The 21,818-nt window shown below is 37.9% G+C and overlaps 1 protein-coding gene across 1 annotated transcript in view; it reads right to left on the minus strand.

The window, feature by feature from the left end:
• The window catches only part of MYO16 (myosin XVI), a gene marked incomplete at its 5' end in the record, with an annotated part of 129,700 nt that extends 122,912 nt beyond the window's left edge, over positions 1–6,788 (minus strand). The window contains 4 exons of the mRNA XM_009645751.2: positions 1,482–1,623; positions 2,245–2,316; positions 3,076–3,193; positions 6,677–6,788. Of these exons, the coding sequence (XP_009644046.1) occupies positions 1,482–1,623; positions 2,245–2,316; positions 3,076–3,193; positions 6,677–6,788 (444 nt within the window). The remainder of the gene's footprint in view (positions 1–1,481; positions 1,624–2,244; positions 2,317–3,075; positions 3,194–6,676) is intronic.
• Positions 6,789–21,818: the final 15,030 nt, after the last annotated feature.

Consider the following 21,818-nt stretch of genomic DNA (forward strand, 5'->3'; position numbering starts at 1 on the left):
CTTGGCCACCCACGCACACTGCTGGCTCATGTTCAGCTGACTGTCAACCAACACCTCAGGTCCTTTTCCTCCAGGCAGCTTTGCATCCACTCTTCCCCAAGCCTGTAGCGTTGCATGGGGTTGTTGTGACCCAAATGCAGGATCCGGCACTTAGCCTTGTTCAACTTCATACAACTGGCTGCGGCCCATTGATCCAGCCTGTCCGGATCCCTCTATAGAGCCTTCCTACCTTCAAGCGGATCGACACTTTACCGCAGCTTAGTGTCATCTGCAAACTTGCTAAGGGTAACTCAATCCCTTGTCCAGGTCATTAATAAAGATGTTAAACAGAACTGGCCCCAAAACTGAGCCCTGGGGAACACCACATGTGACCAGCTGCCAACTGGATTTAATGTCATTCACCACCACCCCTTGGGCCCGGCCACCCAGCCAGTTTTTTACCCAGCAAAGAGTATGGCTGTCCATGGGCAGCCAGTTTCTCAAGTAGAATGCTGTGGGAAATGGTATCAAAGGCTTCACTAAAGTCCAGGTACACCACAGCCATTCCCTCGTCCACTATGCAGGTCACCTGGTCATAGAAGGAGATCAGGGTGGTCAAGCAGGTGCCCCAGGCGTCCTCCAACTATCACAATACCCACAAGGCCTTCCCTATTCACAAACAACAGGTCCAGCAGGGTGCCTTCCCTAGCTGGTTCATTCATGAGTTTTGTCAGGAAGTTGTCTTCCACACACTCCAGGAGTCTCCTACACTGTTTCCTTTCTGCTGTGTTGTACTTCCAGCAGACATCTGGTAAGTTGAAGTCCCCCACAAGAACAAGAGCTAGCGATCGTGACACTTTTCCCAGTTGCTTGTAGAATATTTCATCTGTCTCTTCTTCCTGGTTAGGTGGTCTATAACAGACTCCCACCATGGTATCTGCCTCATTGGCCTTTCCCCTGTTTTTTCACCCTGAACACTCAAGCCTATCATCACCATCATTGAACTCAAGGTAATCAAAACACTCTCTAGAAGAAGCCACACTGGATAGCAACAGCACTGAATTTAGCAGATAATAACCTAGAGACATCCAAAACATTCTTAGAACATCTAATTCAGTGAAGTTTAAACATTAATTTGATGGCCTTTGAACAAAATTATGTTTTTAATACCTTGCACTAAGGTCATAGTTTTGAGGACAAAGAGCAAGAATATTCTGCACTAAAAAACCAGCAAGCCGCTTTTTGTGTGTTGAAAGACTTAGACTTTGCTTGTTCTGTACTGTCAATTCTTAAAAGGCTACTAATTCTACCCACCAATCTAGATTACTCCATAAAGTACCATGTCCCCCTACACAAAGAAATAAATAAACAAATACATTACCAAGGAAAAATTTGAAGGAATGGCCAGTGATTTAAAGATCCAAGCATCACTGTCATGCTATCATAAAATGCTTTAAATGATAATACATTTAACATCTAATAGTTTGTAATGGCACTCCTACCTGCCAGTCTCATCTTGATTTTGAAGGTAGCAGTTGATTGTGTTGACTAAAAAGCTAAACAAACGACCATATAGAGATTTTGCCAAGAGATCTCGGTAAAATTCTGCAATCTCTATAGTATGCCTCCGTACAATCATGTCTCCTATGAGAGAAAGCAGAAAATGGAGATGAAAGCATGCTGTAAAGCTCGTCTGAAGTAATTTTAGTTGCAGTAAGTCCTTCCACCCTTTTTACTTCTCCTTTGCCAAACATACACATGGTGTTAGGTTTTTTCTGAAGCCTTCAGTGAAAGATGAGAAGACTGTCAACACTCGCAAGATCTTCAGTTTGGAAACATGTATCTTTGTACTTTTATCAATAGAAGAGGGTATGTATACCACACAGAACTAGCATTTTACTGAAAACTTTTTCAATTTTTATTTTTTTTCAGGACACTCCTGTTGACTTTAATTCTTAGTATTAATATCTAATTTGTTATCTTGACACACTTTTGTAACATTAATCAAGTTAGGAGTCCATCAGTGTCAGACTGCGAAACTGCTTTGCTCCATATTACAAAGACATTTCTAATTCAGTGGCCCAGTATGACTTATTGCGTGACTTATTGCATGGCAGATAATGCTACATATTCCTCAGAGAGAAAATTTACAAGACCATACAAGGAATGAGAAACAAAAATGATCTGCTTTTCAAATTCTCAAATCAGAAGGATCAAAATGCTGCCAGGTCTAATCTATGAGAATGTAAGTGTGGAATACATTACCTTTAAAATACTGAACATCAGTTGTTAAGGCTGAAGCAAGCTCATCTGGTGAAACCTGCAGCATCCCTGCCACTGAAATGAAAAGAGAATGTAAAGAAAGCCTGATTTTTCTGCTCTACTGCATATTTTATTTTTTATAACAGATTTTCTTATGTAGATGCTATTTTTGAAGAGTGAAAGAACCGAAACATTAAAGAAAAGAGTGCTGTCACAGGAGTAATCAGAATTAATGACCATACAAAATCGGATTACTATAATCAGCACTTTGTGAAGTTTGAATGTATCTGTATATTACATTAGAGCTTTCTTTCCTCTTTAAAGATTACTCAGGACTTTCCCCAGGGCTTGGCAGACTTTCTCTCATATTAGAGTTAAGGTATGCTACTTATTGACATTCTGTACCCATAAGCCACTTTGAAGAGATTTGTTAGTGACCAAGAGGGCAAACTTCAAAGCATGAAAACAAGAGACCCTTTTAAGACATAGATTTTTGAAACTAAGGAATTCAATTCAATTCAAATTGTTCAGCTGTTGACAAGCAGCACAAGAGCATTTTAAAAGACTGCCCAAAGCGCACTGTACAATTTCTTTTGGCAAATGGCAGCATTAAATATGGCATTGAATTACATAATGTGCAATAGTAGTATTTTATTTTATCCCATAAAAATCCATAGTTTAAAAAACATCCAAGTCAATTGGATACTGTCTTTCCACAGTAACCTATGAATCTTCAGAAGTAATTTTTTTGTCTCCCTGGAACTGTGTTTCCATCTGTCGGTGGATCAGCGCAAGTGCCCTGATTGCGACGCTCCAAGGTCACGTCCTACTGACCTTGTTCCAGTAGCTGCAGGTCTGACACGAATGCTGTCTCAGCGTCTGTCAGAGCCGTAAAGCGAATGTCTCCAAGATGCAGAATTGCTGAGAGAATTACAAACAGGTTCTCCACCTCCTGCACATATTTTATGCAGAATTAAAGATAAAGAAGAGATCTGTTGGGCACACCAGTGAAAGGCAATGCTTTATAAAAATACAAATTCTCTTAGTTTGTCTCATTGGCATTTGCTAAGTTAAAAAGAACTCATGTGCTAACTGTTAACAGAAAATTTGGATTAAGAAATCAAACTGGAACCTATCTAGGATGTAAAACAACAAGATTACATTTTTTTTTCTTTTGTTTTAATGTAAATCACATTAACTACTGAGTTAAGAAAGTTTTTCAGTATGTGATAAAAAATCCTGAAATATCTTTAATGGATGCATTATTTCTGCAAGAAGTAAATGGATCTTCTCCATCGAGCATTTCCATCGAGACACATCCTGTATCTGGGAATAGCAAGGTTTGTTTTTTCCTCAGCCAACTGCATTCACAAGCAAAGTGTCTAGCTCAAAATTATACCAGGTTCCCGTTATAGCAAAAACTGCAGTTAAGGTCTAAAAGGTCTGAAAGAAACAAACCCAACCATCCTTACCCACACACTTTCCCCCCATGATTGCATGCTATGTTCTGATGCCTCTAAGGCTGTGAAGTAGTTATCTGTAGGGCTAGGTTTTTCCTGGCCTCATTTTTACCACAGCAAAAAGAGAGCTAATTTTCTTGTTTGGTTGGTTTTTTGTTTTTTTTTAAATGTTTTTAAATTCAAGCAGAAAAATGATCCATGAAATGTGAACCAAAAATGCTAAGACATGGAAAATGTTGTATGTTATTGGATGTTTTTTTAAGGTCAGTTGTATAACAATGGTGCTCCTTTAAAATTATAAACCAGGAAACCTGATATCCATTATAGCATTACATGGCATTATGCATAGCAAAGTTAATTGATAATTCTTGAAATAGTTTTGAAAAATAATATTTGGAACTTGATTCTACTGAAACACTAGAAGCGACAGTGAGAAGCCTCACTTACTGGAATTTGTAGAATAAGATTTAAAAATACACTACAAATTAAATACTTAGCCAATACATCCCATTTATTCTCGGGTGACTGCAATGAATTCGGGACACACTGAAACCAAGCTTGGATGACTTTTCAACAGTTTTCAAAAGCAACAGGTCAAAAAAACCCCACTTTTCTTCTTCTTCTTGTTCCTTTCTCTAATAAATATGCCTGTCATCAGAGGACATTAAAAAAAAGCTTACAGTCTTTCTGGGATACAGACGACAGCACCTCTGATGCTGTTTAAGCAAGTTTGATTCTCTAAGCTACATTTCAAGCCAAGAACTTCAATCTCTTACCATATGAGATAGATGTAAATAGGGCAACAGTATATTTTTCTATTACACAGTACCAAAGACAAAGATTATAAAAAGCAATATATACAGGTGTAATCTGAATAAGGTAGCTCTTTCTTACAATAGAAGAACTGTCGTGCTTATATGGCATTCAAGTTAGGGTGCTACGCCCTGCTTCTTGGGAAGGCCTCTTAGGCAAGATGGAATGACACTCTAGTACAGCATACTTCTTGCTTGTTAGCTTGTTCAGAACTGGTTTGGGGATGACTACACAGCATTGAATTGCAGCAGGCTGGGATAGCTGTTTATTCTGGTGATTTTGGTAGGGCCTCAGCTATAGTTCACGTTCCAGATTCTCAGATACTTCCTCATTGTGCTCCAAGATGCATGCTCCCTCAACTTTAAAACAATTTCTTAATAAACATTGACATTGCAAGATACCATTAAAGACTGCTAAGGAATGTTTATGTACTTCTTCAAAAAGATAATATACGCCATCATTAAATGTAGCTAGACGGTGAAGGAATAATACATACAGACCTTTCCATGTACCTCAGAACTAATAGGTAGAAATTTTAGGACATGTGTTTTATCTACATATTCCCCTCTAACCTCCAGCACAGGAGATGAGCCTGCAGTACTCTGGAGCTCCACAGATTTCTAGTCTCCTAAATGATTATCCTAATGCTGCCTGAATACAGAGGAGCCTTGAAGATGGTTTAGGCTTTTCCGACAGGCAACTTACTTCCTTTCCAGAACTCTGAGCAAAGTGAAGTTGAAGTGCTGGATCCAAAAGTGTACCGTGTTTTTCTATGTAAAGTGTTCTCAGACAGTTTCTGCAGGCTTCTAAAATGTGATTCATTAGGCATTCAACTATTTATTTATGGGCTGAACCCCTTCCTCAACAGAACAAAAAGGTTAACAGAGTAGAGAGATCCACCCATCCGTGAACACTGGGATAAATGCAGGACTGCCTGGAACTTTTGCTACTGAAGTCTACAGGTGCAGAGCTTTCATCATTAAGAGTAAGGGATAATACTGTCAAATATAGCCATATGCATTCAATTTTGTACACGGCCACGTGAATATTAATGAAAAAAAACCCCACTCTTTATATTTAAACATGGCATAGGTTACTAAAGAACATTTGTTACTACCTTAACTAGGGAATGCCAAACAACTACATGATGTACTGTCACCACAGAAGTCTACCTCACACCTAAATAACAGCTTCAGCAGACTGACAAATTTTTTTTGCTGATAGCCCTTGATCTCTTTTTATTACAACTGTTGCCCATCTGTCATCTCTTATGATAATCTCACATACTGTCACATTAACTTTTCCTCTGCTTTTTTCTTATGATGCTAAATATCATTCGGGGTAAAGAAGTTTTCACCTCCTGGAACTACAGTTGCTTATGCATTTGGTTTGCAGAAGTGTCCCAGCTACAGTGTGCTAGGGAGCATATATATATATATATATATATGTAAGAAATATGGAGTTTGTTAAATATTCTAGTATCCTGAAGGGAATGACAGAGTTTTCATGAGTTCTTATACTCAGCCCTCCATTTCGCCTGATTTCCCTCAAAACTCTGTACTCCAGAAGCTGTTCTTGATTAATTTCCCAAATTATCTTCTTCGTTAGCTATTTATAGGATTAAAGACAAACATCAGACCTATCTTCATGTTGCTTTTTGGGGGTTAAGTCAGTTCTTTCAAGTTACCCAGCTCTAATTTTGTTTGACTAAATATGTTATTTACTCTTTTTCAGGTGTTGCTAGCAGAGGCATTTGGAATGTGTGTTTCACAAAATTAAAAGGGACAGGGAGATAATCAGAAAAAGGAGAAGATTCCTGTGGGTTTTATGAGGTTTCTGTCATATGGGATTTGATTGTTTCTTTTTATCTATGTAATTTAATTGTTCAGAGTATTATACCTTGGAGCTGTTTTGCGAATCTTTAAGAATGAAAAAGATTTACATTGTTGGTGCTGTGTCTAATTAAAAGTGATTACAGTAATTTCCCTGGAGTGAACTAGTACTGTATATTGTTTCAAGGTCTTAACCAACAGAAAAAAAGGAAGACAGAAAGGCACTTCTTTTCCCCACAGAAGGTTATGAGTGAGAGTTCCTTATGGCCTGCTTTTAACTAAGTAAAATGGTGATTTTAGTGGCAAATAACAGAAGCTTGTGTGACTTACCAGGCTATTGAATCCCATAGCACCTAGAGCTTGTTTGAGTAGGGCTAATTTCTCCCTGTTCTGAGGGTTGGCTGTTAACATCGTCTCTTCCACTACGGTCTGGCTGAGATACCTGCACAGAGGAAAAACAGCATATACAGTACTTACAAGGCTGGTGCACAGTTCAACTTTTGAGGTTAAAAGCCAGCTTTGCCCTTCTAACCAGAGGTTTATTACCAGAGGTTTATTATTTTCAGCCTTTGGAAGGAACAGTACCAGCGACAGAATGCTCTGTATTTCTTTCCTTAAGCTTTCGCTGAAGGCTCCCCCCTGCCAACTTTAGCCCTACATGTAAGCTAAAACTTCAGATTTAATTTATACCACTGAGAGTTTTGCCATTCTTGCACTACCAGAGATTCCCCTTCAGAAGGAAGATGTGAGGAGATCCTCCGATAACTCTGACTGCTTTAAATTCCCCTCCTGCTGGCTAGAGAATAGATCAGCTCTTATCTGCCTGATCCTGTGATGATCATTCTCTCCCTTAGCAGCTGAATGGGTGACAGGTACACTCAGCATCTCTTAGAACAAAGTAGTAACTAAGTACACACAGTAGCAAGCGTACAGCCCTTAAGCTGTACTGCTTTGCACACTGTGAAGCAAAAGGAAATTTTGCAAAGCTTCCCAAAAATAATGGTTAGAAGAGAGAGGGACACCTAGTGCAGCAGCTAACTCAGGAAAGAAAAAAACAGAACCAACGTAAAGAGTAGTAACACAAAACAGAATAATCGGAAACTATAGTACAACAGGCTATTGAAAAGAACAGCGGTGTAACCTCTACAACAATGTATTTTGACCCTCTTGACATATGTCTATGGGCCAGATTTTTAGAAGCATTCAGGTATCTTCATACCGCTGAAATCACTAAGAAGGAAGTGTCTGAATATCTTATGGGATCTGATTTTTAATTACATCACGCTGAGAATGTAAAAAGATGTTTTCTTTTATCATTACCATTAAACTATCATTATCATTAAAATACACATTCATCACATAATCTACAATCTTCACAAACGTCACTTACATCAACAAAAGAATTCCCCACACCTAAATCAAATTAACGTCAGCAGAATACCAACAAAGGTGGACAATTTACACACGCTCCACTGCTCATCCCTTCACCACAATTACAACAAAAATGCCCCACAATTATTCTGCTCTCTAATAATGTTCCATCCATGATCTGTCACATAAAGATGGGAAACAATACTGTTTAATTTCTGGCAATTCTTGTTCACAATCCTATTCTAATTGCACTACAGAGGAGACACGGTTTCAAAATAAAACTCCTATTACCACAGAAAGTCTGGCAACACTCTAGTAAAGGGTGGTAACTCTTGTAAAGGTGTACTTTCATGTGAATGTGTGTAGCTTTTAGGAACATGCAGAAGAATGATTTAGTATTTGCACTTTTCCAACTGATAATGAGGTTTATGAGGTATACAGATGAAACCCAGAGTGGATTGATACCAGGTTTACCAGTGTGGGTTTCCCTTGGAGTGTTAATGGCAGAAGTTACCCCAGCAAGTGGGCAGCGGAAGAACGATGGGGAAAAAAAATATATGCCTGGGTGCATAAGCACTTTTTGCACCCGCAGGAGAACTCAGTCAGCAGATATCTCAAGTACAAACAAGCCTCAAATCACAGTGGCTAAAGCCGGTGAATTAACACAACCTTTGAGAACGTGGGTCTGCAAGCATCACCGCCAGAGCTCTGCACCATTTCCTTGAGGTTACTAAAACCATTAATTTTGTCCAAATCAGGTAGATAAAAATGATAGCACAGCTGTCAAATTAGCTAGAGCAGATGATACAAAGTATATGCCAGATTTATGTGGGGTTTTTTTCCTGTTTTTTTTTTTTATGTTGCCTGTATGTTTCAAAAGGAGGCCAGAATACATCTGATACTGAATCTGGCGTAGAACCTACTGGTATAAAGGTTAATCCAGCAGAAAATTTTCCACTGTTCCGAACTGCTGCTTGAGCTTATAGCAGTTCAGTGTTGTGCATCATGTGTCCGTGGCATTTTTGATCCATAATTAGGAGATTTACAGCAACATCTACTCTTCTGTCAAAACATCCTATTGTTGAATGGCTGGAGGAGTTGGAAGCTTATGGCCATTTCTGCAAAAAAGCCTCCTCTCTGGTGCTTGCCCTGAATAACTCTTTGTCTCCCTCTCTGCATACTGAGCAGGGAATACTCATTCCTGTCCTGTGAAGAGAATATTGTATCCCTCTCTTATTTAAGCAACCCTATTTAATTAGCTCTTTTTAGTGTAGCTAAAGCGCTAGGGGGTATCGTCGTAGCAAAAAGGTGTGTGAACGCTACCAACACGGGTAGTGGCATAGCAAAGTGACCCAGCATGCTCGTTCCTCTGGGGGAAAGAGCTGAGCTGTGATATGAACCAACACGCGGCCGTTCTTGCCTTCAGCACAAGAACTTCTTGCTGATACAGCAGGGGGCAAACTGGGCATCTGCCAAACCAGGTGCCTGTGGCTCCAACAACCCATCCATAAAGTGCAGCATCTGCCGGGACATGCCTGTTGGAAGAGAATCTGACTTTCCCAGTATAAATCTCCTGAAGATTTAATCAGCAGATGTGCTGGTGCCCTTGGAAAAGGCTCCAGTTGGACATTTTCTAAGGTGCACTTAAATTTAAAATCAGTTTCCCCAGTCTAAAAGCAGTTCAATTCTTTTATAACATGTCACAAGGCCCACTCATTTTCCAAACTATTTAAGGACTAATGAAATATGAAAATTGCTTTGAAGATACACACATTCAACTGTTATATGTTTATAATATAAAGTCTATGCATATTAAGGATGGGTTAATTGCATAGACTACTTGGAACTGTTGATGGATATCATACGACTCCCCCAAATGCAGAAAATATACAGTGTAGCAGAGTGGGGATATAATATACTAGCTGCACAAGGAGTCACATTTTTCTAATTATTAAGTTCATTCTACCTCAGCAACATAGTGACATTTAGATAGAAATAAAAATTATTATTTTTTTGCTTGTAAAACAGTTCTCTGGCATCTCTTTCTTTTCATCTTAAAGGCCCTGAGGATGCAACGGGCTTGAGACACTCTTTGTATTAATATTACTACTATCACCTATTTATCACAGAATCACAGAATGGCAGGGGTTGGAAGCAACCTCAGGAGACCATCTAGTCCAACCCCCCTGCTAGAGCATGTTCACCCAGAGCAGGTTGCACAGGACATTGTCCAGGCGGGCTTTGAATATCTCCAGAGAAGGAGACTCCACAACCCCCCTGGGCAGCCTGTTCCAGTGCGCTGTCACCCTGAAAGTAACAAAATTCTTCCTCATATTCAACTGAAACCTCTTATGCTTAAGAACCAGAGTCCAGAACCAATTTTAAATTGCCACCTCTCCTACAAAAATAAGGAAAGAGTTGCATCACAGTGCAAAAGTCCTAATAATAATGAAACTTTCTTTCATTGCAGATACATCATTATTCCATAAAATTTAAATGTTTTTTCAATATGTATAGCTTTCCTCATATATATAGTGTATTTTTGTCCTTTTACATTCAAGTGGCCTGGATAGAATTGCATTGCTAGTGATGAAGAGGGATTAACTTGCTTAAAAATTTTCATTGTGAACCTACCATGGAGATTTTGGTTATTATTTTTACTTAGATTTTTGTTATTGCAAACTACAGAATTATAGCCATCATATTTATGAAAACCTATGCTGTTACTAGAGTGTGTGTAATGTTCCTAGAAGTTTCCAACAAGGTAGTCTCTGTTCAAATGTAAACCAGACCTGGTGACTCCTGAATTCTTTGTTACTGAAAATTTCAGTAAAAGAGGTACTACTGCTATACAAACCAGAGGTGATGTTCCATAATATCTGATGTAGGTAGGCTGTGCACCGATTTTCAACTTACTTATCATAGTTTTATTAGCCTTACTTGCATATCTCTACATGCAAATGCATTCTGCAAATGCACATTCATATTACCTTACTAATCTAGCAAGATTCTCAGATTTTGGCTGAAGTTGAGCCTTATAGTTGAAGGTAGCTGCTCAGACAAATGATATTTATATCTCTAGTAAAAATGATGAACCAAACAGGGTATGCAGTTCTCATAATTAACTCCTTTATTCTGACTGTCTAATCATTTGTTTAAATGCTGCCAGGTTGACATTTGCATCAGACTAGTACTCTCGACAGGCAGTTTGTCAGCATACAAAAAAGTTTTAAGGACATGTGATCAATGACTGTTTATTTCAAAGACGAACCTTACTCATCCACAAAATGGTTTTTTTTTAAGAAGATAAACTAATCAATAATTGTAGTAGAGTATAGTCACTTTGAGTAAAACACAATGCTGCATTAGACACAGAATTTATTGAGAAATGTAAGAGACTGTCTACATAGCTTTTTCTTTCTGATTTTTCTTCTAACAGCTCTAATTTGCAGCATTGTAGCATTCTCATCTATTCTAGTCTCTCAAAGGAAAAAAAAAAGATTATTTAGAAGAAAAAAAATCAATGGTGGTAATTTTTCAGTATATTGTTTATCATAGTATACAATTTTTCAATCATCATTTGAATGACATAATAGATAAAATTTTCAGGTTGGGATGTGACTGTTGTGCCCAAGAATATAAAAAAAATACTTACTATGACATTACCTGTTTACCATATCATTCTAATTGTTACATATGATCATAATTTGTATTATTCAACTTATTCCTGCAGTAAAGTTCATAATTTCATACATACATCTCAAATATGAAGAAGAAATACATAGGAATAACTGTCAGCTTACCAATACTGAGTTTTTGTGACATATGCATGTTTCAAAATTTCTTACCCTGCCGGTTAAAAGCTTTGTCTTCTTAGATGATTGAACAAATAACAAGGAGCTGAGACTAAAAAGAAAAGTTTTGACTATCAGTTTGCTGCTCTGCCAAAAACTCAGCAAAGCAATATTTGATTTGGATTGAATTTAAGTTCATTCATTTTATTTTGAGCTGCAACCCAATAACATTTAGTATCAAATGAAGTTTATTCAACATAAACGAAACATGTAATTTCATTTCCTTACAAGAAAAGCAAAGGTAATAAAAAGTAGGACTCACAAAATTATTACAGAAGGTGAAAATGTCTGTTAATTCTGTTTTGCCTATTAGAACTGCTACATTTTTGTAAAATCTGTGAAGAGATAAAAATAAAAATATTCCAAATTTAATAATTAGGGGATTTATTTGGGAAGAGGGTACCCCTTTTCTGGTTACCGTCTCATACTCTGCATGATCCACAGAAAAGATCTGGAGCTTCCCGACTCAGTGTGTCAGGCAGTCCATTTTGAAGTGAGTTCAAAGCATCTAGAATTTGGGGGAATATTGAACCTTCATGTTTCACCTCCGAGGTAAGTGCTGCCACTTCCCAGCTAGCTCACGCTGAGGCAGGAAAGCTTAGCACAGTCCACTCAGGAAGTTTCACCTTCTTTCAGTGGGAGGCTTAAGAATACCACAGGCTTTCCAAAATAAGTTTTTCTTAGTATTTTGAAGCATAGTCAAAGCAAATCCAGAAAACAATCACCTTTTGGCCCTGGATTTACTCCCCAGTCTTGAAATCTGGCTCACACTTCGATCAGAATTCAATGTATCTATAAACCTCCCAGCTAACAGTCATCAAAGTCTGTGGTTATCAGCGTTTCAAGGCAGATCTGAACTGTCGATGTATGTCACATAGGGAAGTCTTCTGATCTCTAGCAAATAAAGGTTGACAAATAAATGATATTTTGCACTGATCAACCCTTTAAACAGCTATAATCATAAAGTACTTCAAGCTGTATTGTTTGTAGTTGTTAAGTGCAAAAAGAAGACCTTGGTACACAACGCTGACAATAGAGATCCCAAGGTTTGTCACAGGGACCCTGTAGTAGCAAGTCTTCCTAAGGATTGTTATAAACTTTGATATTTCACTAATGGAGTAAATAATGAATTGCCAAAACACTACCCCAACACCTAACCAGTTCATATTTGTAAAATCTGACACCTGAAATGTTTAAGTATTCTGTAAGAACAGTCACTTTATGCCATGTACATATACACATTATTTCTGTTTATCACACAGAAATATCTGGTTCATTACAGTGGTTCAACTCATATCTGACAGCGAAGCTGTCTGGAAGAGATTATTAGGCTGCGTCCACTTCATCAGAAATTCCCTTTTGTCAGGACAGTTAAAGTTGGATTCCAATTAGAGGAGAAGAGGAAGCGTGGTTTTGCCAGATGGACACTTCTTTTCAGAGGGCTTTCCTGAAGTAAATACATTCTGTCATGAATAATTAAGAGATTTCTTGGCTGGATTATATCATTAAGTGATTCCAAGTCACTATAGAAATTTAGGGTAAAGCCCTATGATGAAAGAAAAGGGATTTTTTTTTTGAAGTTAGCATCTAGCTGCCCGCTACTTGACTCCTACTACTGGAGGATGAGTGCTGACACATCTGTATTTTGTTGTGAAGCTTTCTGGGTTATAGCAGGCTTGATATAAGGGAAACAAAATACAAAATTAGCTGTTAATCCTGAACTTTATTATAGCTGATAACTCAGTGCAATAAATGTTGCTTGTGGTAATAAGGACTTCATCGATCACAGTTAACCTCTTCAGTAAAAAAGCTCTGGTTAGAGGCAAAAAGCTTCATTTTCTAATTGCTTATACTCAGAAAAACTTACCCATTTGAGGTCTCAGAGTATTCTAAAGTTTCTGGGCTGTGCTTAGACTAGAAACAGTGGACATATCTTCAATACAAAAAAAAACCCCACAGAAGCAAGGGGCTGAATAAGGTTATTTATGCTAGTTTATTGGGGTCTGGATGTGTCAGAGACCAGATGAAAGCACATTTCATCAAGGAATTAAGCCAATCATGAATGACTACTATAAAGATACAATTCAACTAAGAAAAAATATAAAATAAGACAAAGGGGTAGCTGAATGTACAGATTCAGGACAGGTAAAGTTGATTAGGTAGTGGATCATCAGAAAAGCACTTATCATAAACTAAATGAGAGTCAAGTATGCCTTGATATTGCAAAAAATTAATCATCATATGTAACACCCTTATTTACATATGCCAATATAAGAGGCATGAAATACTTAGCAAGGTAAAGCTTCAGCTGGAGTATTCTGTGTGATTTTGGGCATCCCATTTCAGGGAGATCAGGATTAGTTAGAGCAAATCCAGAGGAAAGCAACAGGAAAATGTCTCAGAAAAATGACTGAGCATAAGAGTTCATAAAATGTAGTCTACAGAAGACTGAGAAAGATCCTTTGGACTCAAAACCATGGATGTGGAAATGCCACTACTTTACACAGCTGACCTGAGGGACACAGAAGAATAGCAGGGTAGAGCATGAACCAGGTCTTAGAAAAATGAGCCAGTTTCAAGGAGATGCAAAATGTCAAGGTACCCTACTAGAACTAAGATATGAAGGTAATTTCCAACACTCACTTATGGATTTTGATACTGCATTCCTATCAATTTTGCAGAGGACGTCAAATTGGGGGAAACAGCCAATATGCCGGAGGGTAGGGCTGCCCTTTAGAGGCTGAAGGAATGGGCCAAAAGGAACTTCATGGAATTCAGCAAAGTCCAAAGTCCTGCAGTTGGGAAGGAATAAACCCGTGCAGTGATACAGGCTGAGGAGCTAAGGAGCAGCCCTGGGGAAAAGGCCCTTGGGGGCCCTGAAGGAAGCGAGCTATGCAGGAGCTGGCAATGAGCCTGGGCAGCAGAAACGGCCAGCAGTATCCAGGGCTACATCACCAGGAGCACTGCCAGGAGACTGGGGTTTGTTTCTCCCTGCCCAGCACTCACTGTTAGACCACATCTACACATTGCAGCCAGCTTTGCACATGCACACGCACAGAAAATACACAGAAGACATTGCCAAAGTGGGTTGAGATCAGTGGAGGGCCACCTCAACGGTCGAGGCTGCAGACATGATGTGGGAGGCTTGCTGAGTGAGCAAAGCTTGTTCAGCCCAGGGAAGAGAAGGCTTCAGAGACACAAAGATCCTTAGAGTTTTTGAAGACTGGACTGGACAAAGCTCTGAATACTGTGATTTGAACTCACAGCTGGCCCTGCTTGGGGCAGGAAGTACACTAGGGAACTCCCAAAGTCCCTGCCAAAATGAATTATCCTATGAACTTATGAAACAATCCAATTCATTTGTCAGAGATATTGGGGGGTTTTTGAACGTCGTATAAAACCAGTAATTTTGGCTCCAGAAGAGTGGGAAGCCAAGAAAATGTAGGTCTTGAATAGTTGGGAACATTACTTTGACCTTTAAACAGTCCTTAAAACACAAAACTTGAACACAGCTCTTAGAGCTATAAGATATCTGAGGAGAAATAAGTTTTACTCAGAAATTTATGTTGCTTAAAATCGGAAGGGATGACAGTGTTCTAAAATCAGAATAATCTTAAACATCAGAGCTCTACCAAAGGATGAGTCAAAATAGGAACAGAATACTTGTGTACTGCAACTCCTCTGCTTAGGTCAGCAACGCTTTTCACTAGTTTATCTAGTAGTTAAAATAGCACAGCAGTATTATTTTACGAGGAGGAAAATGCCTTCTCATCTTGGAAATAAATATTTGGACACCAACTTCTAAATAGTCTTTCTTTTTTAAAATTTTAGAAAATTTAAATTTTAAAGAAATTAACTTTAAATTTTATGAAAAACTAATAGGAACAATTTACCATCAGGAAATTTCCAGACACTTTGATCACCTTCTATGAACTAGTAACCAAAGAAAGTGTCTTTCAGGATTTTTTTTTTTTTTTTGCATCTTCAAAATGTCTGGAGAAATAGTAGTATTGGTAAGTCAGAAGATTTGTATCAACTGTTTTAGAAAGAGCAGGGGCACAAGGCCAAACTCCTGAAATTTAGGAAGATATCCCATGCAAGCTGTGTCAAAATAATTGTCAAGATACATGCTATGACCACCACCACGACCTCCAAGCTAATTCAACTTAGCTTGATTTTGTATCTAGACAATAAATGGTTTGTACCTTCTGTGTTAAACTATTCATTCATAGGTCTAGCAGGATGACTGAAAAATAAACCGTTCTTGCACAAAAACACTCAGGGAGGATAAGATTTTAATTCTACTGTGCTTCCAGGTAAAAACATATACTAAATGAGTTCAATCTTACTTCATTTAGATCTTAGTTCTCATGTTGTATGAAGTGGGGAAAAAGATAAAGCTGAAAGTCACTACAGAAACTTTGCTTATTCCAAATATCATCCTGAGGCAGAAAATTACAGGTTTAAAGATTCAGGAATGATAGAATCATCTTCCTGGTAAGAATTGGGAATGTGAATGCAAACGCAGCTAAAACAGTCCTGGCATTAGCTTACAAATCAGTTAAGTTTTCTCTTTCTTTTGTGTAGCTGTTGCAATAGATTTTCAAAGAACTTGTCTGTTTGCACAGTAGATCCTGTCCTGATACGAAGAGTTGGACCAGATCTCTGGAGGCCCCTTTCAAACCAAGGGCAAAGGAAAATATTATTTTTCTCTGTTTATATTCCTTTAGTTAGTGAAAGGAAAAAAAAAAAAAAAAAAAGAAAAAATGCACAAGAAGAGCTGAATGTTGTAATCTGTTCTTTTCTGAGATACCGGGGTAACTGGTTCCTGTGAGGAATTGCAACTTTTATGGTGTGCTTTCTTCTTCTGATCCACTTGCCCATGTGTCATTTCTCTGCTACTAGTAGGGCTTCTCTTAGCTAACCCCTAAAGAAACAGGAAAGTATCAACTCCTGTTCTAGCCCAATTGACCACACTGTCTAGTACATTTATTTTGTGAAAAGGAGGTCAAGATTAGTGGGTGAAGAATTCAAATGGAAGCAGCGAAGAATAAATATTTAACATAAACAAATAGCTAAATACACTATCAATAGGACACTATCAATACTTAGTTATGCAAATCAAGTCCCTGCAGATCATATTATGAATCAGAAGTTCTGGATTTTGTCTATAAATCTTTTGTTTCTTTTCTAAAAATGACATACAAAGAAAACTCTTAATAGCCATCCCCTAATTCAAAATAGCTATTAAAACTGAGATCCTGATACTTCATATTTATCTATACAAGCCAGAACATTTTCGTTCTCACTTAAAGAATAAAAAATGCACACTTTTTTTTTTTTTTTAATATCATGCTGTAACCATGTGGAAACCTGTCATGCAGTAATTCTCCAAAACCATTATGTGCTGTCCAGTTAAAGATATTCAGAACAGAGAAATGAAATCAGGTTGTTTCAAACATCATCTTCATCCTAGGTATGATTTTCTGAAGATATCTCCCATCACACAGAGGTACCCAAATTCTTTGTAATTGTGGTGAAAGACAGGAAAGAGAACTGACTTGTCACTTGCTTTGCATGAGCCGGTTGACGAGTCAGCTTTATAGGCAACTGGTAGGAAATACTGGTTTATATCCTAGAGGAGAGCACGTCACTTAGACTGAATGGATTCAGATATGCCTATCAGAAGCATTCATACACTTCTCGTGTTGTAAAGGCTTTTATTAAAGCTTGACCTTAATTAAAATGTGTCATTAAGAAATGCATACAAGTATCCTCTCAGTGCAAGCTTCTATAAAATGTTGCATCAATTGTTCTAAAAACAGAGACGATGCATGTCCTGACATCATTTAGTGCTTTCAGGCCACTGGAACAACAAGAAAGAAGTAAAGATTTTTTTTTTTTCTTGACAGGTTTACATGTACTGTGAATTAGAATAATGATTTATTCCACCATGCAAAACATTTCTGCGTAACGAACTTCAAACCCGCGATTCATCCCACTGATTTCAGTTGAATCTTAGTATCGTAACAAATACTAATAGGAAGCACAACTGGAAGTTATAGGTTGACATCCTATGTTGAGCTTTGATTCACTACGAAAGAAAGGCAGATGAGGTGTTTAAGTGAGACAGCAGGAGATAAGTAGCACTGGAGACCTAGACTTCAAGCTGCCCTAAGCATCGCCTACATAATTTCTAGGCATTTCATCTTATCATACATTTACCTCTATGCAGTGCAATGCAGTATTACACACAGGTTCCTGAACTATATCTATATGACCTAGGTGTAGTACAGAAAGAACAGCAAGTGAGGCTAAGTACCCCAAATGGACCACTGCCCCAACACAGCTAGGGTACTTTTTGCACGGCACCATCTGAGGTGTCTCTGCTCTCCAATGAGCCACACGTAACTTATCTTTTGCCTCTACCTATTTTTATATAGAGTCTAAAACACAGCCAATTTTAATTGGAGTTTTCTTATTACAAAATCTTTGTTAATTGATGTTTTGTTGCTAGAAAATTCTCAAGAGAGCCAACGTCACAGGAGGATGTAGCAGTATTTCATAATCAGGTTCCAGCTTTAACGCAATCAATATGCATGTTGTGGGTGTCATTTAATGTGACATTGCATTAAGAAGCATGGATTAACAAGCTAAATCCCTTCCTTCCCCTTATTAGTGCTGCCCAATGAACCATGTACCTGCACAACCATGTGGAAAGCGTGTGGCTTTTGCCTTTGCAGTCCCCATCCCTCCTTCCCATCCAGCTCAGGGTAGTAATCCTGATTAAGCACAATGGCCGTCACTGAAAATTCAACTTTATCAGACCAGCTAATTTTTACTTTAAGCTAAGGTGGAAATTATAGTATCTCAGATATGTGTTAGTTCCAGACAAAATATAACCATTTATAAACCAGTTTCCTTACAACTAGGTCAGTGTACTGTCCACACATTAAATATTTGTAAAGTCTTTCCCTGAAATACACCACATTTTCTCAAAGGTTAGCTATTCCTGTGACTACTTGCTAAATCCCAAGACTTAATTTAGGTATAACTAAACATCAAACTTAAGGACTGTTTTGCCAGACTGAGAACAAATGACTTCATAGCTTTACATATGTTTTTGAAAATGTTTTAAAAACTGCTGGGATGAAGGGTATTGAGTGTATTAATCCAAGACACGACCTTTCAAAAATAAATTCCACTAATCTCTACTATATTTGCAAAGTCACAGAATAAGAAATTACAACAAACATTTTTATTTCTTTAGATCTCTCATGTGAATATGAGAGGACAATGTATTCTGCTTAGTGAGTAAAAGCTGCCTTGCACTTAGCACTGTTTGATATGTAAACAGGAATGAGATAAAGACAAAGCAAAACAGTTGACATCAATGAAGTAAACGACATTTACAGAACATGATAATGAATAGCTTCTGGCTTTTTTCTCTGAGGGGAAAGGGGCATATTTTACTACCTTTTTTCCCTTTGTCTCCAGCTTTTAAACCTATTCCAATCTGAACAAATTTTACATCCTTTGAACCATGTCATGCAGTAGCACTGAGTTGGAATTACTGCTAACCTTTTAAGTGCACTGATTTCTGCTCACGACTTGTGCAATAATGAACCAAACCCAGCATTTTGAAAATAGGAATAACTTTGTTAATGCCAAGAGGTAAAGTATTAGCACAATATTAATAAATTAAACATTGCAGACAGATTTGGTGATAGCCAGACCACAGCTCTTACTTTTATTTTTCTAAACTAAAAAAATCACGTGTTAAAATACATCTTTTGTAAACTGGTTTCAGCACAGAAAGCTTATATTAGCCTGTGTGTTGCTCAGTAAATAGTTTTGCCTTGACATTTTCATAAGACAAAATTTCAAATAATTCTATAAGTGTACCTGTACTACGAAGTACCTAAGTTTTTTACAGACAGTGAGTATACTCAAGTGGAAAACAAAGAAATACAGCTTGGTCTTTATTCTCAAAATGCCAAATGTCTTTAGGCTAAACTCAGGTACATTTTTCGTTCTAAATTATATTGATATTCCCGTGGAATAGGTTTAAATCAGAGACTCAAGCCTTGTATTCCTAAAATTACATAAAAATGTAAATCTAGGATAATTCCATTCAAGAAAAAATTGAATGCACAACAAGAGTGACTCAAAATAGAATTTTTCACACCTCTGGTGACATTAAAAGAAATAATAAAGGCAGTACACCTTGTAGTGCTGTTTCTCTGACTCATATCATACAGTATTTATAGGACAGAATCACTCAGGAGGTCATAGGTCTATGAACTGTCACTTTACAAGCATAGTTTTGAAGTTGAATATACATTGACTAAGGAGCATAACGATGATAACGATGATGATGAGGAGAAAAACGCAGCAAATATTGAGCATTGCTGAACATGTAAAGAAAATAACTCAGACTGCATGCAAGTGCAAACTGGTCCAAACCATGTCCTGAAATGCTTCAGAAATTGTGTTTGAACTTTGCTCCTACAACCAAGAGTAATTTTGTATTCCTGCATTCAGACTCACTTTGGCACTAGTTGCCAGGTAGATGTCATTAAGTTTATGAGCCTCAAGGCATTTCTCCCTCAGTGCTTGCTACTTTAAAAATGCTGATTCATTAAATAAAACTTACTGGGTTAAGAGCCACAGTATCAGATCTAAAATTTTAAAAGTGCTCTGGGTACCTGCTAGTAACTCTCACCAGTATCCAGTTAAAACATTGATAATATACTTCAAAGTCATTTCACACAAACACTGAGTGTAGTTCATGGATCAGTTTCAGGGCAGCTGATGTACAAGAAGCCCTCTTCATCTGCAGTTATGGCTGTGTATATTCAGGTATGTGTACTAAACACGAAATTCTGAACAGTAAAATCCCTTTAAAGCCCTTCAACTTGGCCAAAAAAAAAGTTAAGGCCCCCCAAGACACTAGTCACTCTAGTGATTTTTGGAACACTGGGAAATATACATTATTTACACAAGAATGAGACATTTTTAAGGCGGATTAATGTAATTAATTAATCAATCAATAAATTCTTTACCTATCACGGGCTAAGAAAGTCTCATGCAATACAAGAATATGAGTTGGTGCAGTACCTAACTTTGCCCACTTGTTTTGCAAAGCAAAAATATTCTTCTTTCTACTTTAAATGGAATAAACATGTATGCATTTTTGTATGTTATCTATTTAGCAATCAACCAGCCACAATCATTAGTGGCCATCCCCTTAATGTAAGCAGAGGGTCCTGCTTTTTGCACAGCCAGCAAGTTACACGATGCTGAACCCAGGGTTCAGTTACAGAGAATTCACGGTTGCTGTCATGGTCTCAAGACCTGCCTTCCCTTCCTCTGCCCTGGGACACATTTCTATCCTAAGGGCGTTCCAGGACTGCCAAAAACGAGGATAGGATGGATGCGTGTGTGTGTGTGTTTCTCACATCTCAGCCCTCCCAGTAAAATCATGCTGGATGAAAGCTCACAGATTAACTACTTATGACATTAAACTTCCCATGGTCTCTTCCATTGCCTCTTATAAGGCAGAAAGTACTAAAGACCCATAAACTGTACACTCAGCAAACCTGAAGTAAACTTCACAGGTTGCACATTGAGAATGCGATTGAAGGGCTGCATCTAACCACTAACCCAGGATAGATTTAGATTGGATACAAGGAAGAAATGCTTTACAGTGAGGGTGGTAAAACACTAACAGGTTGCCCAGAGAGGTCAGCGAAGGCCCCATCCCTGGAAACATTCAAGGCCAGGTTGGATGGGGCTCTGAGCAACCTGATCCAGTTAAAGATGTCCCTGCTCACTGCAGGGGGGTTGGGCTAGATGGCTCCCCTTCCAACCCAAACCATTCCATGATTCTATGATTCTATGATTCCATGATTCTATGATCCTAAGATCTAAGCTGGTTACTTATGTGCTGAAGTTACACTGATGTTACACTGCATAAAAGGAACTGGCCTTCCTAAATCAAGAGAATTTGCAGATTTACATCAGTATTTTCATGGTTTGTGCATCCAAACAGGACAAAAAGACTTCCTGTTGAGTCTTACTGCTAAAATCCACATTGTGTTTACACATAGGGATTTGCAGTTTGTGAAATTTAGTTCTGTAGGCAAGCTAGGTTTGTATCCACATACATTGTTTTCTAAATAAAATGAAATAATAAACCAAAATTAAATAAAATGAAATTAAATTAAATAATGAAAGAAAACACA

Source organism: Egretta garzetta, unplaced genomic scaffold (genome assembly GCF_000687185.1).
Source record: "Egretta garzetta isolate BGI_Z169 unplaced genomic scaffold, ASM68718v1 scaffold168, whole genome shotgun sequence".
NCBI lineage: Eukaryota > Metazoa > Chordata > Aves > Pelecaniformes > Ardeidae > Egretta > Egretta garzetta.